Source organism: Tenebrio molitor, chromosome 7 (genome assembly GCF_963966145.1).
Source record: "Tenebrio molitor chromosome 7, icTenMoli1.1, whole genome shotgun sequence".
Taxonomy (NCBI): Eukaryota; Metazoa; Arthropoda; class Insecta; order Coleoptera; family Tenebrionidae; genus Tenebrio; species Tenebrio molitor.
Window position 1 is genome coordinate 15,845,548 of NC_091052.1, and position 12,885 is coordinate 15,858,432.

The following is a 12,885-nucleotide window of genomic DNA, read 5'->3' on the forward strand; positions in this document are numbered from 1 at the left end:
CATACCGACAATATTAAGTGTACAATAAAGATAAGATTGCACTCTTGCATAGGAAAAAAAAAGTGGAAATACAGGGTCATTATAAATGATTGTAGCCGAAGCAAGCCATTCCTATTATATGTTATGAAATTTTTGCCGCTTCACTGTGAACTGTCAATTTTTGTCACTCTCAGTGTTATTTTTTAGGTGAAAAGTGGTGAAGAGAATTTTATTTATTTATTTTTTTTTTTAAATTAACGATTGAGTTGTTTTGCAACAAATTTTACTCTTGTGTGTAAACAGTGTGTTTTCACTTATTCAAACCATTTTGATCATTTTTTATATGATAATTTATGTGATAATTATTGTAAAAATGATGAATAAAATGTTACTTGAATAATATGTGTGAGCGTATTTTATGACTCTATAAGATACGTTGCTATTGACGACGTGTCTTATAGAGAAAAACGTATTTTATGGGAAACATAAGGTGTGAGCTCATATGCACCATAGAAACAGTATAAGAGATTAGTGTTAGAAAAAAAAAATTTAATTCTGGATTTAGGGAACACATTGGTAGTTGAAGTTCAAAAAGGTATATTATTATACTCATGTCATATCGTGAGGAAGTTCCTTAACATTGACACAGAACATAATAAATACACAACAAAGTCAAAATGCGGAGGCGAGACGCCGGTAATGTTGATAAGCACTGCCCTATTACTTGATAGTAATATCCGAATAATGTATGTACTCCGGCAAAATTGCCGTGCCGCCGGGTGGTGGAGGGTTAAGAAAATTAATTCATTTTTTGTAGTGGGGCACTGTTCTATTAAGAAAATGCTGGTGATAAAGGCGAATAGCTGGCTGTGTATTCTTGCCACACTCAAAATACGCTTGTAGCATGTTGGTCATTTCATTTTTACTCAAAGTTATGACAAATGCAATTTTTTACAGTCTAATAACTTGTCAAATTACTTGCGTAACAACTGCTCCAGCTGACAGGTTGCACAAAGTAACTAGATTTAAAAAAAAAGACCGAAGAAAAAAGCGCTATAGCCGGGAAAGCGCTATTACCGGGAAAACCTTGCCGGGCCCTTTTTTACAAAATCGGAGCACTTATCGGAATGTTAGAGCTCCTGACCTGGGTGAACCAATTTTTTAGTTTCCACCTCTTCATATTACGCGTATTGTATTTTTTTCCGGTTGGTTCCTTCATGGACCGAAACAAATTCACTTCTTTTTTTTTAATATCGTACGTAAAATTGATGCATTTATATTCTTGGATGTAGCAACGTCATCATCTGCGATGTTCTTATAGCCATTAATTCACGAAACATTTTACGAAAATTTTTAAGTTGGTAAAGCTTGATGTGGAATTATCTTGTCATGCATGTCAGTTTAAATTACAAAATGTGTCAAAAATTATTTATCAGGATTTATCAGGCAGCAAATTCGCGACCGTATTTTTGGCAATTTCACGTATTTCAGCGGGCGACATAGGTACTATGGCGGACAAATTCCAAAAAATAGTATAAAAAAACTCGTTGCATAAGACCTTGAAGCACTCTTTCTTTAAAATAACTCGTGGCTACGCCACTCGTTTTTTAATTTTGAATTCGTGCTTCAAGACTGGTCTTATGAAACTTGTCTTTTAATTTGTATATTATTATTTAACGAGTTCATGTGTAAAAGGCCCAGGAGTGCCAAAAAAAGCCAAATTTACACAAGAACGAGTTGAATATGTACAAGGTTTTTTTGTTCGACGAGCCTCTTAAAGGCTCCAAATCGCCTAAAATCATTTAAATTAACTTGACGTTTCGTTTTGACAAGTTGTGATATTTATCGAAATCCGTTCACACAGGAGAAAATTCTCAAATTCTGACAGCGTCGAACAAAAAAATCTTTTTGAGTCACTGTAAATCGATCAAACTCTTTTGTTAATAAATTTTTTTCTTTTATTGAAAATGATTTTCACGACATTTTATACACAAGTGGAATATTCATGAAAACATTTTGTTGGGGAGAGAAAATTCCTAGAAATTTATTTTCGCAAAATCCATTTGATAATGGTACAATTGCGGCCCCTACAAACTCAGACAGTGTGACAAATAAAAAATGTTGGCGGTGTAAGATGGTCCTAAAATTGAAGTTTATAAAATGTCACCCAACTGAAAGAAAGTCAGTGGCGTATAAAATAAGAAATTTGAAAAATGGAAAAATTCAAATACAATACAGTTAATATTTTACTGTATCACCGTTAGCATCTATGACCTTTTGGAGTCTCCTCGACATTGACAGAACTGTGCGTTGTACACCGTCCACAGATATTTGAATCTAATTGAGTCATTTTAAAAATTGTGTACGCTTCTGACTTACAAAAAACTGACACTGACATTACCATACCGGATAAAAGTCAAATTTACACATTACAATTTTTTTGAATTTGGCAGAATGTGTCAAAAGTCGGTGTCTGAGTTTGTAGGGGCCGCAACTGTACGTATTGTTTCTTTCCTGGTTTTGATTTACGTAATTTTACACCTTCCATCGGAGCGTTATAAGCGGGAAATTGGAGTGTTACCACGAATAAAACAGTTCTTCCATGTTGGAATGTCCACCACCAATAGAGATAATTCCCCATACAGCACTATCGACCACTGCTAGTTGATTTAATTTAGGAATTGAGTTGCTTTGAGATAATTTCTCTAGATTTATGATTGGCTCTGGTTCAGCCTCACTGAACACACTTTTTTTTTGTTTTGCAGTATGGACACTCAAATTTTAAATTCCATGCAGTTTTGTAGTCCAAGATATTAATTTGAAGTACCCCTTCGAACTTTTAAGATATTTGTTGTTATGGTTTTCTAGAGATCTAATCTCTCTAAGAAAATGCTGACCATCAATTAAAAATCGGTCTGTTATGGTGTTAATAACAGGATCTCGACTGGGATCGTCGGAGGCAACCTCAACATCTAAGTTATCATTACCAAAATTGTGTGAATAGAAGTCTCAGATATACTTTTGTAGCTGCTCAAATTCCATGTTTGTAACTCTTGATCAGTGCCAGACATGTGCGGGCGGTTCGATCAAAGAGAAAACGTATATTACTGTTTCGGACACTATTTTCTAACGAAAAAATTAAATAAAAATTGATTAAGCATCAGTAAATATTGCTTAATCGTCGCTGTTGACCACTTTTTGATTTTTTTTGTTTTTAAAAAAATTACAATGAAAAATTTTTTAAAGGAAGAAAAAATAAAAAAATTAAAAAGTTGCCGCAATTTTCAATAATGTTTTAAAGACATTGCCCTTTTCAGATTACAAATTTTTCGCTTGGTTTAGCTAAAAACAGTTAAGTAAATCCCGCGCCATCTGTTGACCGAGAATCTCACTAAAACCTCATCTCGATTCGCCTTAATAACTGGATGTCTTTTAACAATTTTATTTCTATGTTTCTTTTGTTTCTCGGTTTTTGAAGATGTAGTGTGTGTTACAAGAACGTGCGTCACAGATTTATCTCGGTTTTGGTCAACGATGGTCGGACCAAGTTAACTGACAAGAAAGTTTGTTCTTCGCGCGTTTCTCGTGAAAAATCTATGTAGACGAGGTAATATTTGCACAAAGTGCTCAAACACAAACATCCCGCCGAACCAACAAGAGGAAATTACAGATGCTACACTCTACACGTATGCAACATATGTGGGAGGACCAACACAGTAATGTCCTGCGGTTTACTAAGTGCAAGACCATGTATCAACGTTAGTTACGACATTTAACTTGCTACACCGTCACATATAATTTCAAATAAACCATGACAGGGAATTATGACACACCATTACCACACTTTTTGCGAGATTGTTTGTTATGTTAATAGCACCATTTTAATGAAAAGTTTTTAAAATATCGTCCAGGCATGGACCCTCGAGGTCGTATATTGAATTAGCATACCGAAAGAAGTTTTTTAACAGCCAACTTCGCTACAATCATAAAGCTTAATAGAAAACTTTTTACAAGCTATGCATGTAACTATCAGGGGGGCATTGTTTTTGTCTCCACGAGATTCGTAGATGCTTGTTCTGTTGAAGAAAACAAATTAAATAAAAAAAAATCGATGATTATTAATCAGTTACTTGCACTCTTGAGTCCGAGTGGACAAGATTATTAGAGAATGTTGCAGACAATTTTGTTAACGTCGAATGCCCAAGAAACGTGCTCCTTGATATTTCATTAATACAACAGATCCCACGAGATCGGAGTAACGACAACAAAAACGGAAAGAACGTGTTTGTCTGTGTTTTTGCCCCACGCTTTTACGTTTAATCGAAGTCAGAGGAGAATCATTCCCACTTTATTAACTCGTTATCCCGTTTACACCCTGTATTTTTTTAGTGCAACAAAAATCTTGCAGTGATACAGCTCATACTTTTGCACTTGACCGACCAATACGAAAGTATCGCTGCGAAAAGAAAAACTTCACAATTCTTAACGGAATTATTGCTACAAGTCTTAAAGATTAAAAAACCGAAGAGAGTAGATGCAAATTGTTAGGGAGCGCACCAACACGACTCGGCTATTTGAGAATCAGATGTTATCACCGTTGCGGAAGCGCTTCCAGACCCTTGCCGAACCTCATATTTCAACATTAAGTCAACGTGTTTATATTTACACATCAACTGTGACCGAGATCAATCAGAGCGAATGTGCGTGCATAGATAGCGGAAGCATCCGAGCAAATTTAAGTGGGGCCCAAAACGGATTTGATCGGTGTCTGGATCCGGGGATGGACGTAGAGCACACCCCGATTTCACAAGGGAAATCAGCCAGCACCGGTGCTGACGAGATTCACTGTAGAGGAACCCGAGGGAGAGACATACGGAAAGCTCGCCGGGCAACTCCGTGATGGTCACTGCTGTGTCTAATGTGGCTAATACTGTTTAATTTCAAACAGCGATAAAGGATCGAGGCTGGAGCCCGGATTCGATGCTGTCGACCACGGTGGGGTAATCAAAATTTCGATTAATATGTTCCCCGGCGTGATTTACGCCGATACACTTTAAAATGTGGCTCGTTGTTACCAACACACTTTGGAATGGGTAGTTTACATTTAAAATTGTAATTTTATTACTTACGATAAGAAGAGACGGAAAGTGCGATAAAGTTTATTGTAAGAAATTTGAGAAAGCGACTAAATTAAGCTTACAATAGAGAACAATATGGAGGTAATATAACTTCCGGCGTGAGCTCCGTTGGCTTCATACATATTACGATGATTGTTGACATTAAGGATAACGACCCAGAGGAATCAGTCATGCAAGAAAAATTAATGAATTAACACGATGAAGGCAACGCTTCCTTTAAATTTACACCATGTACGAAAATCTGGTTTTGAAATTTAAAATAATGCTTCTACAAATTGTTGCAAGAATTATTGTAATGTAATAAATTGTGGTTAATCGAAAAAAAAAAGTTACGTCTTCATAACCCTACAAAGAGTCAATAAAAGTCAAAGTGTCATAAAGAAATTAATAAAAGAAAAGAAAACAAGCTAGGCCACCAAGTATGGAAATTGCACAGAAGATACAATTATTGAAGTTTCTAATCAAATACAGAATTTATTTCACAAATGATAAAGAGGCCGACGGAATTGAAAATGCAACCCACAATACATTTCCAAAGTGGATATTTGTTTTTTGATTTGAAAAACATAAAACATAGTTAGCTGTGCTGTTTCATAAGTTTTGACATAAACGTCATTCGCTTGGTTAAATGAATTTGTGAAAAAACGAAGAGTTTTTGGGAAAATGTTTATTGTCTGCCTAAAAGCGCAACAGCAGAAGCATTTTTAACAGTTATTCCATTCGCGTCTGTTTTCTCATCGTTCGAATACATTTCAATCGTCGTATGTATTTTCACTTTTTCGTAAATGTCAATTGTGACAAATGAAATTATTGGAAGCAAAGTCATCGTGGATTCATAACACAATACGGTATTTCATATTTGAAACAGCCACGTTAACTTTGGAAATGGGTAATTGTTCACTTTAGCTACTTCTGGAATTTTAGCGGTTTTTTTTGGCTAGACAGCCTCAGGGTGTCTTCCTAGATCGTTTCTCACCATTCAAACCTTGTGCAAATGCCTTTTTTTTCTCTCTTGTTGTGTTTCAAGGTCGCGTCAAGGTCGCGTCAATGTTTTAGGATATCTAAAGGGCAAGGAAAATTCATTCGCACAAGGTTTGAGTGGTTGAAAACGATGTAGGAGGACGCCCTGAGGCTGTCTAACCAGAAAAAACGGGAAAATTCCAGAAGTAGCTAACGTAAGCAATGACCTGGAAATGTATTGTGGGTTGCGTTTTTGTGAAATACCCTGTATAATAAACTCTTCGCACTCACCATTTTTGCGTAATTATTTCATTCGTGTGTTGTTTTTGTCTACATTATTAAACTGTTAGAAAATGTACGGCTACGAACGTTCCATTCTACTGAGCGTGTTATAAATATTAAATTTTTAATGCAATTTTACAACGGTGATGTTCAAAATGAAATGTGATTCTCCTGCTGTACGGTCGCTTAAGAAGATGAGCGATTTTCCAGTCGCCTCGTGCATTATTTATTTATCATTCCGCTTTCGCCCCCAATAAAGTGGAAACAGAAAAAGCGAGTCTGAATAACTAAAACATTTACTTTAAAATACAATCAATTATGTCGAACAAACAAACACGTTACCACAATATATTCGTTCCTGTTGATGTGCACCATCCCTCCGCCCCACATACATAAGGGCTCTTGAGCCCTCATCAGCATAAACAACAGTTGTTTACGAATTTTTGGATCAGAGGTGGACTCCCAGTCGACGTCGTAAATTTCATCGGCAAGTTGTTCCGCCTGAAAATCACACATCTTCCATGTTTGTCCACCTTTAACTTTGCTAATTAAGATTTAACACCACCCTTGTGAAAGGGTAAGGTCAATCAGAACCGGACTGGCAGGAAGGGCGTCGCGCAAGTAACATTTTATGACAAGGAAAGAAAAGAGTTAATAAAGCTGAAGCGAGAACATCTCCGAATTCGTGCGATTAAATTTGAAATGAAATTTATTTCTTTAAACCAAAGATTTATTTACTGACCTCTTCTTCGATGTCGCTGGCTAGCATGAAGAACAGCGCGACTTGTACAAATACAGCTACCAGGTAAACAAGACTCTTTAGTAAATCCTCCAGGCTCACCGTTCTGTAAAACTATTGTGCACATCTTCATTTTGAAAACAGTACGTAGGTGCTTACATGTACTTCAAAATGTAAAGTTGTACACAGGCAGCCAACACGCTGACAAAGTACTGGACCAGAAAATATTCCGAGAAAATTCTGTTCAACTTCTTGTGCACGCTGTAAATCCTCCAATTTTATCGATATTGCTGTTTTATTTCCACTTACCTCAACAACAAATTGTGATGTTTTATACAAGTCTTGAGACCATTTAAACACTCTATCGTTTCTTTCGAACGCAGAGATCGTAATTTTTCTTTCAGAAGTAAAAATTGTATTTTGATCTCGGTGCACATCACGACGTAAAATGAATCAACAGTACCGATGAGATAAATTACTTCAATCATTGACATCACCTGCATCGTGTACAACACACATTTTACACTCTCATTTTCTGGAGTCCAAGATTCTAGAGGTAGTGATTTCTCCTTGTTTGTAATTGACGAAAGACACAAACATAAAACAATCATCGTAACTAATCCAACCATTATTTGCGTTGCTCTTATGGCCGTGATCATTTCACGACGTAAATAATTTGCATGTTCTTCTCCGAACGTTTCATATTTCCAGAAGTTCTTGCGCAATTCCAAGACTTCTTGGATAACTTTTTCGTGCACTATCAGAATAAATTTTCGTATGAGGAGCTACAAGTAATATTTTAAAATTGAAAGTAACTTAGATCTTGTTTTATTCCAACCTGTCCGTATGAAGATAGAGATTCGAGCAACTCTGCAAATTTAAAAATATCATTTTTCGTATAAACAAAATCGTAAATGATTAAACAATCCATGAGCAAAGCTATTGGCAATAATATGCAAAGAGAAATGAGTCGCATGTACGATGGACTCGTTGGCCCTAAACCACTTCCATGAATTAATTTCCGGCAGAAATCGAGAAAGTCTTGGTCGCTTGGCATCTTCGTAGAGTGAAACTTGGAAGTGTAATGATTATTTCACGAAAGCGGAATTTATATAAGCCTGTGGGAATCACAATAACATGAATTAACCCTTTGATCAAATTATTTTCACGTTTAATCTTTCATGGGAGCTGGACTCTAATGAAGATTTCCATGTCCAACGCGTTATTACAACAAGGTGAAAGACAACTATCGGTTTGGACTTAATTCATTTATTAATGTTTTAAAGGTGCAGCAATACGGAAGAATCCAGATACATAATTGATGATAATAGTCGCCTGATTTGCGAGAGAAAATTTTATTATTGTGGGAATCGATACTTGTTGTTGAAATATAAATGAGAAGCAATTTTCCAATTAAAAATCTGAATGAGCACCGATGTGTGACGTACAAGAAACGATATTGTACACACCAATTCTTTTGTAAATTTTTAGGGCTTTTACGAATGCAGACAATAATCTCTTCGCGCTTTAATATAAAACTTGTAGCACATAAAGCGAAAAATAATCGGATTGCAGGCAATTCACGCGTCTTAAGTTCAAGATGTTCTTTCTTATCTAGAAACGGAATAATTTGCAAGTCTCCACAGAAACATCAACATATACATAGAGCGGCAGAAGCGAACCCGAATATCTCGAATTGAATGCGTCTGGTTCTCAGGGGTGCGATCGGACTGAGGTTGGGCTTGATAGGGAGGGTAACAAAGTGTCGCGGAATACAAAGCTTCTTCGCGAGAGGCGATTACCACCCGAGTTGTGGTCAGAGGATAACAGCATCCTGCTAGACACATACTTTTCTCGGCGTAGAAAGTAAATATATCATTGAAATAGTCATTTGCATTACCTAAAAGTAAATTTAGTTTAGGAATTTAATAATTGTATTACACCTTCACGGTATGCTTTTTACGCAATTTAAGCATATTTCCTTCTCATAACAGGACAGTAATTAGAATAAACTTATTCAGAACGAAAATAGTCTTTCTTTGGGAGGTTTAATGTACTGCAGTTCAATCCATCTCGAGTAATTCCGCCGTGACAGCTTCAAGCTTCGGGATGAAAAATGAATTACGAGTACCTCTAGTTCGTGAATAATTTTCTTTTACCATCTAAATACAATTAATTTAATGAATGGAAACAGTTTTACAAACAAAAGTAATTTGCATGACAAATCAACCGGAAAAAGCGATTCGGACTGTTGAAATTTGATGAAACTGCAGGAGCTAGATATAAAAAACAAAAATTTTCACAACTACAGGATTATTCACGTAAGATGATGAGCCTGACCTGGTAAAAATGAAAAAATGCAATTTCAGGAGTGATAATGAGCCCGACGGAATTCAAAATGCAACCCACAATACATTTCATTTCCAAAGTTAACGTGAATTTTTGTTTTTTGATGTAAAAACATAAAACATAGTTAGCTGTGTAGTTTCGGAAATTTTGACATAAACGTCATTCGTTTGATTATATGAAATTGTGAGAAAACAAAGATTTTTTGGGAAAATGTTTATTGACTGCATAAACGCGCAACGGCAGAAGCATTTTTATTACATTCGCCATTAAACAGGATCATGTCTGTATCCTCATCGTTTGAATACATTTTAATCGTCGTAAATGTCAATTGTGGCAAATACAATATTGGAACCAAAGCCATCATGGATTCATAATTTCATTTTAAAACAATAAGATATTTAAAATAGCCACATTAACTTTGGAAATGTATTGTGGGTTGCATTTTCAATAATGCCGGGATTATTATCACTCATGAAATACCTGTAATTTATACAGGCTGATTCAAGAGGAATAATAAATGACTAAATTCTCGATGCAGCCAACATTACATTTTACTTACTTTGTGAAGCTTTTTAAAAACATTACAGGATCCAGAATGTCTGTAATCCTATCATTGTCATTTTTTTGATAAACGCTACGAATTTATTACCAACAAAATATACAATGGCCGGCAATAAAAACTATCCATCACTTTTCTGTCATGTCAAAATCCAAATGTGTAATTAATGCTTTAATGACACTAACATTTAAATGATGGCTAACTTTTTTTGCCTGCCACCGTACACTTATTCGAATGATGAGAAGACTGACATTACTTTAGTTTATCAAGGATGTTTGAAAGATGCATCTCTTGCTGCCCGTGTTTATGCCCAGCGATACCCCGAAAGGAGAGCGCCTTCTAACAAGATTTGTAAAAGATTTGAGGGTCAGTTGAGAGCTAATTAGCCTCCCGTTAAGTTATCAAAGCAAAGGGTAGCCCCGAATGAGGAACACGAAATAGCAGTCCTTCAAATTTTTGAGGAGAAACCACATATGAGCCAACGCGAAGTGGCAAGAAGAGTAGCCATTAGCCAGTCTTCTATTGCAGAATTGCCAATGAAAATAAATTTCATTCTTATCATATCACCGGTCCGAGGGCTTAAAAAAGCAGATTACCCTAAAGGACTGAATTTTTGTCGAACAAAAATCATTTTAGATGTGGTTTTCAGTGATGAAGCATCTTTTAGCAACAATGGGGGTGTAAACAAATATAATTGTCACTATTATGCTCCGAATACCCCTTGCTGGATTCGCGAAGGGCACTTCCAGACAATTTATGTATTCTACAAATTCCACAGGACCATATTTTTTCGCATCTAGTGTATTTAAATTTTCTGCAAAATATTTTGCTAATTTTGTTGAAGGAGATAGGTTTACACAGAAGACAAAACAAAACACAGAGATGTGATGTGTGTATGCGAATAAGTGGATAGGTAGGGGTTCGATTAATCCTCGGCCTCCCAGAAGTCCTGACATAACTCCACTAGATTACTTTTTATAGGGAATGATCAAAGAGCGTCTCTACAAAACACCTATTATCATATTATTAACAGTAAAGATGATCTCTACATCGAATAACTGTCGCTTGTAGATCTGTAGCGCCACCGATGCTTATGAAAATGAGAGGATCTTTCCGGACCGCATTATCGCATGTGAAAGAAGTGGTGGGCAGCATTTTGAACATCCCTTAATTGATTGTCTTAATTTTTATGTTCTGTTCGTTATTAAAACATCTTTTGCGTACTTTTGCGTTGATATTTCAGTTACTTCTGTCAATGTCAAAAAAATGACATTGATTAATAGGCATCGTGAATCCAAATTGTAATTTTTTAAAAAAGGTTCGCAACGTAAATTGCGCACATGTAATGTTGGTTGCATAGAGAATTTGATCAGGCTCATTAGACCTCGTATGTTTGCAGAAGTGCAATCTCAGGTGCTTAACTTCGAACCGTTTATTCCGAATCGGAATCCGACAACACGCAATTTACAGAAATAAAGCAGCCCCCTTCTTTATGTCTTTTGTTTTTATTAGACGTCATCAAAGCACCAGGCGAGATTTTATTTTTCCTTCGCTTCGAAAGGAAAACAATTATTTACATTTTCGGGCACTTTTCAATTTAAATTTAAGTGCGTATCAAGAAAAAGGTAGATAGATCATTTACGGTTGAGTGTAAAAGAATTTACTGTGATTCGATTTATTTTACACGCTAACGTTTTCTCAACGATTTTTCTCATTCGCTTTCGGTTTCACTTGACTGCTCTTTCTTACTCGAGGACCCTGATAGTTTTAAAATTGAATGATTTCCCGAAACAAAAGCCGACTGGCCGTTACGGTTTTTCATGCGGCGACAGTGTTTGCCAGTCGCTCAATTATCGATAATGAATCAATTAGCCTTTGCGCGGCCCTCAGCGTCGATTTATCCGAAATCCTGCTCGAAATGCTAATTCCAGACAACAAAAACAGTATTCAATTAGAGCGACAGCCTAACCATTAGAAAGAACATAAATCACGGCTAAAAAAGCTCTTTAAACTTTTCAAATGAACATTCATTGTTTTTCTTTGACTGCTAATTTGTTGTCAGCAATTTTCGAATCCAAATCCCTTTTTCATTGGATTTTTTACACTTCCGACTCTGATTAATCTGAAATAATAAAGTGAATCATCTCGGACAAAGATGAAGCTCCAACGAACTTCTTTCTCACTTTTCAGCGAATATTTGTTTGCATAACTCTATTGATTACGTTTCAGGAATTCATCGTCTACACGTAATCAACTTGAATAATTAAATTTCTCAACAATAACTCACTGCAAAATCTCATAAACTTCGTTTGCTCACCTAATGAAGCGGCATTGTATAATAATTTAGAGAAAACCTAAATACCTGCGCCAACTTTCCTGGTACGAAAGTTGAAGTACGTTTTGTTCAAGTTCGATGAATTATAAATTTGTAATGTTTGCAGATCCGGGTAATTTCCCAAAATACACGCAAACAGCACGAGCATTAAGAGATTTAACTTCTTGCAAAACGGCTCCATTTTGACTAAGTTTATTTATGCAAGGAAACTACGGAAGTCTTAATAATCGTCTAGGCCCAAAACTAGAACCGGCACAAGACTCGCTTCTTGTCAACTTCCGAGGTGAACGTGTAAAAAATATAATGTGTAGGTATTTAATTACTGAACGACGTATACTCGTACGTCGGCACGAGGCTTGAAAATTCTTCGTTTAGTTTATTGGGCCGAGCTATAAAGCGAGAAGGTAAAAAAGGCAGTGAATATGGTTGATAAAAGCCTCGGATGACTATAAAAGTTTCCCTGCTGTCAAGTACCTACTGAAATGACGGAAAAGGAAAAGGGAAGCCTGAAGAAGATGTTCGAATAGTAAAAGACCGCCGGAGA

At 36.1% G+C, this 12,885-nt stretch overlaps 1 protein-coding gene across 1 annotated transcript; it reads right to left on the reverse strand.

The window, feature by feature from the left end:
* Positions 1-6,512: 6,512 nt before the first annotated feature.
* Positions 6,513-8,184, reverse strand: LOC138135949 (odorant receptor Or2-like). Its single transcript, XM_069054952.1, has 6 exons — positions 7,937-8,184; positions 7,408-7,883; positions 7,258-7,359; positions 7,102-7,204; positions 6,702-6,860; positions 6,513-6,646 (listed from the first exon to the last, which is right to left on the reverse strand). The coding sequence occupies exons 1-6, from the start codon at positions 8,153-8,155 to the stop codon at positions 6,593-6,595; spliced, it is 1,113 nt and encodes a 370-aa protein (XP_068911053.1). The 5' UTR covers positions 8,156-8,184; the 3' UTR covers positions 6,513-6,592.
* Between the last annotated feature and the right edge of the window lie 4,701 nt (positions 8,185-12,885).

Excerpts from the sequence above, each read along its gene's own strand:
- LOC138135949 (XM_069054952.1), bottom strand. The coding sequence starts at position 8,155 with ATGCCAAGCGACCAAGACTTTCTCGATTTCTGCCGGAAATTAATTCAT. Across the intron at positions 7,884-7,936 it reads CTCTATCTTCATACGGACAG|CTCCTCATACGAAAATTTAT; the intron begins GTTGGAATAAAA and ends TATTACTTGTAG. Across the intron at positions 7,205-7,257 it reads CTTTACATTTTGAAGTACAT|AACGGTGAGCCTGGAGGATT; the intron begins GTAAGCACCTAC and ends ATAGTTTTACAG.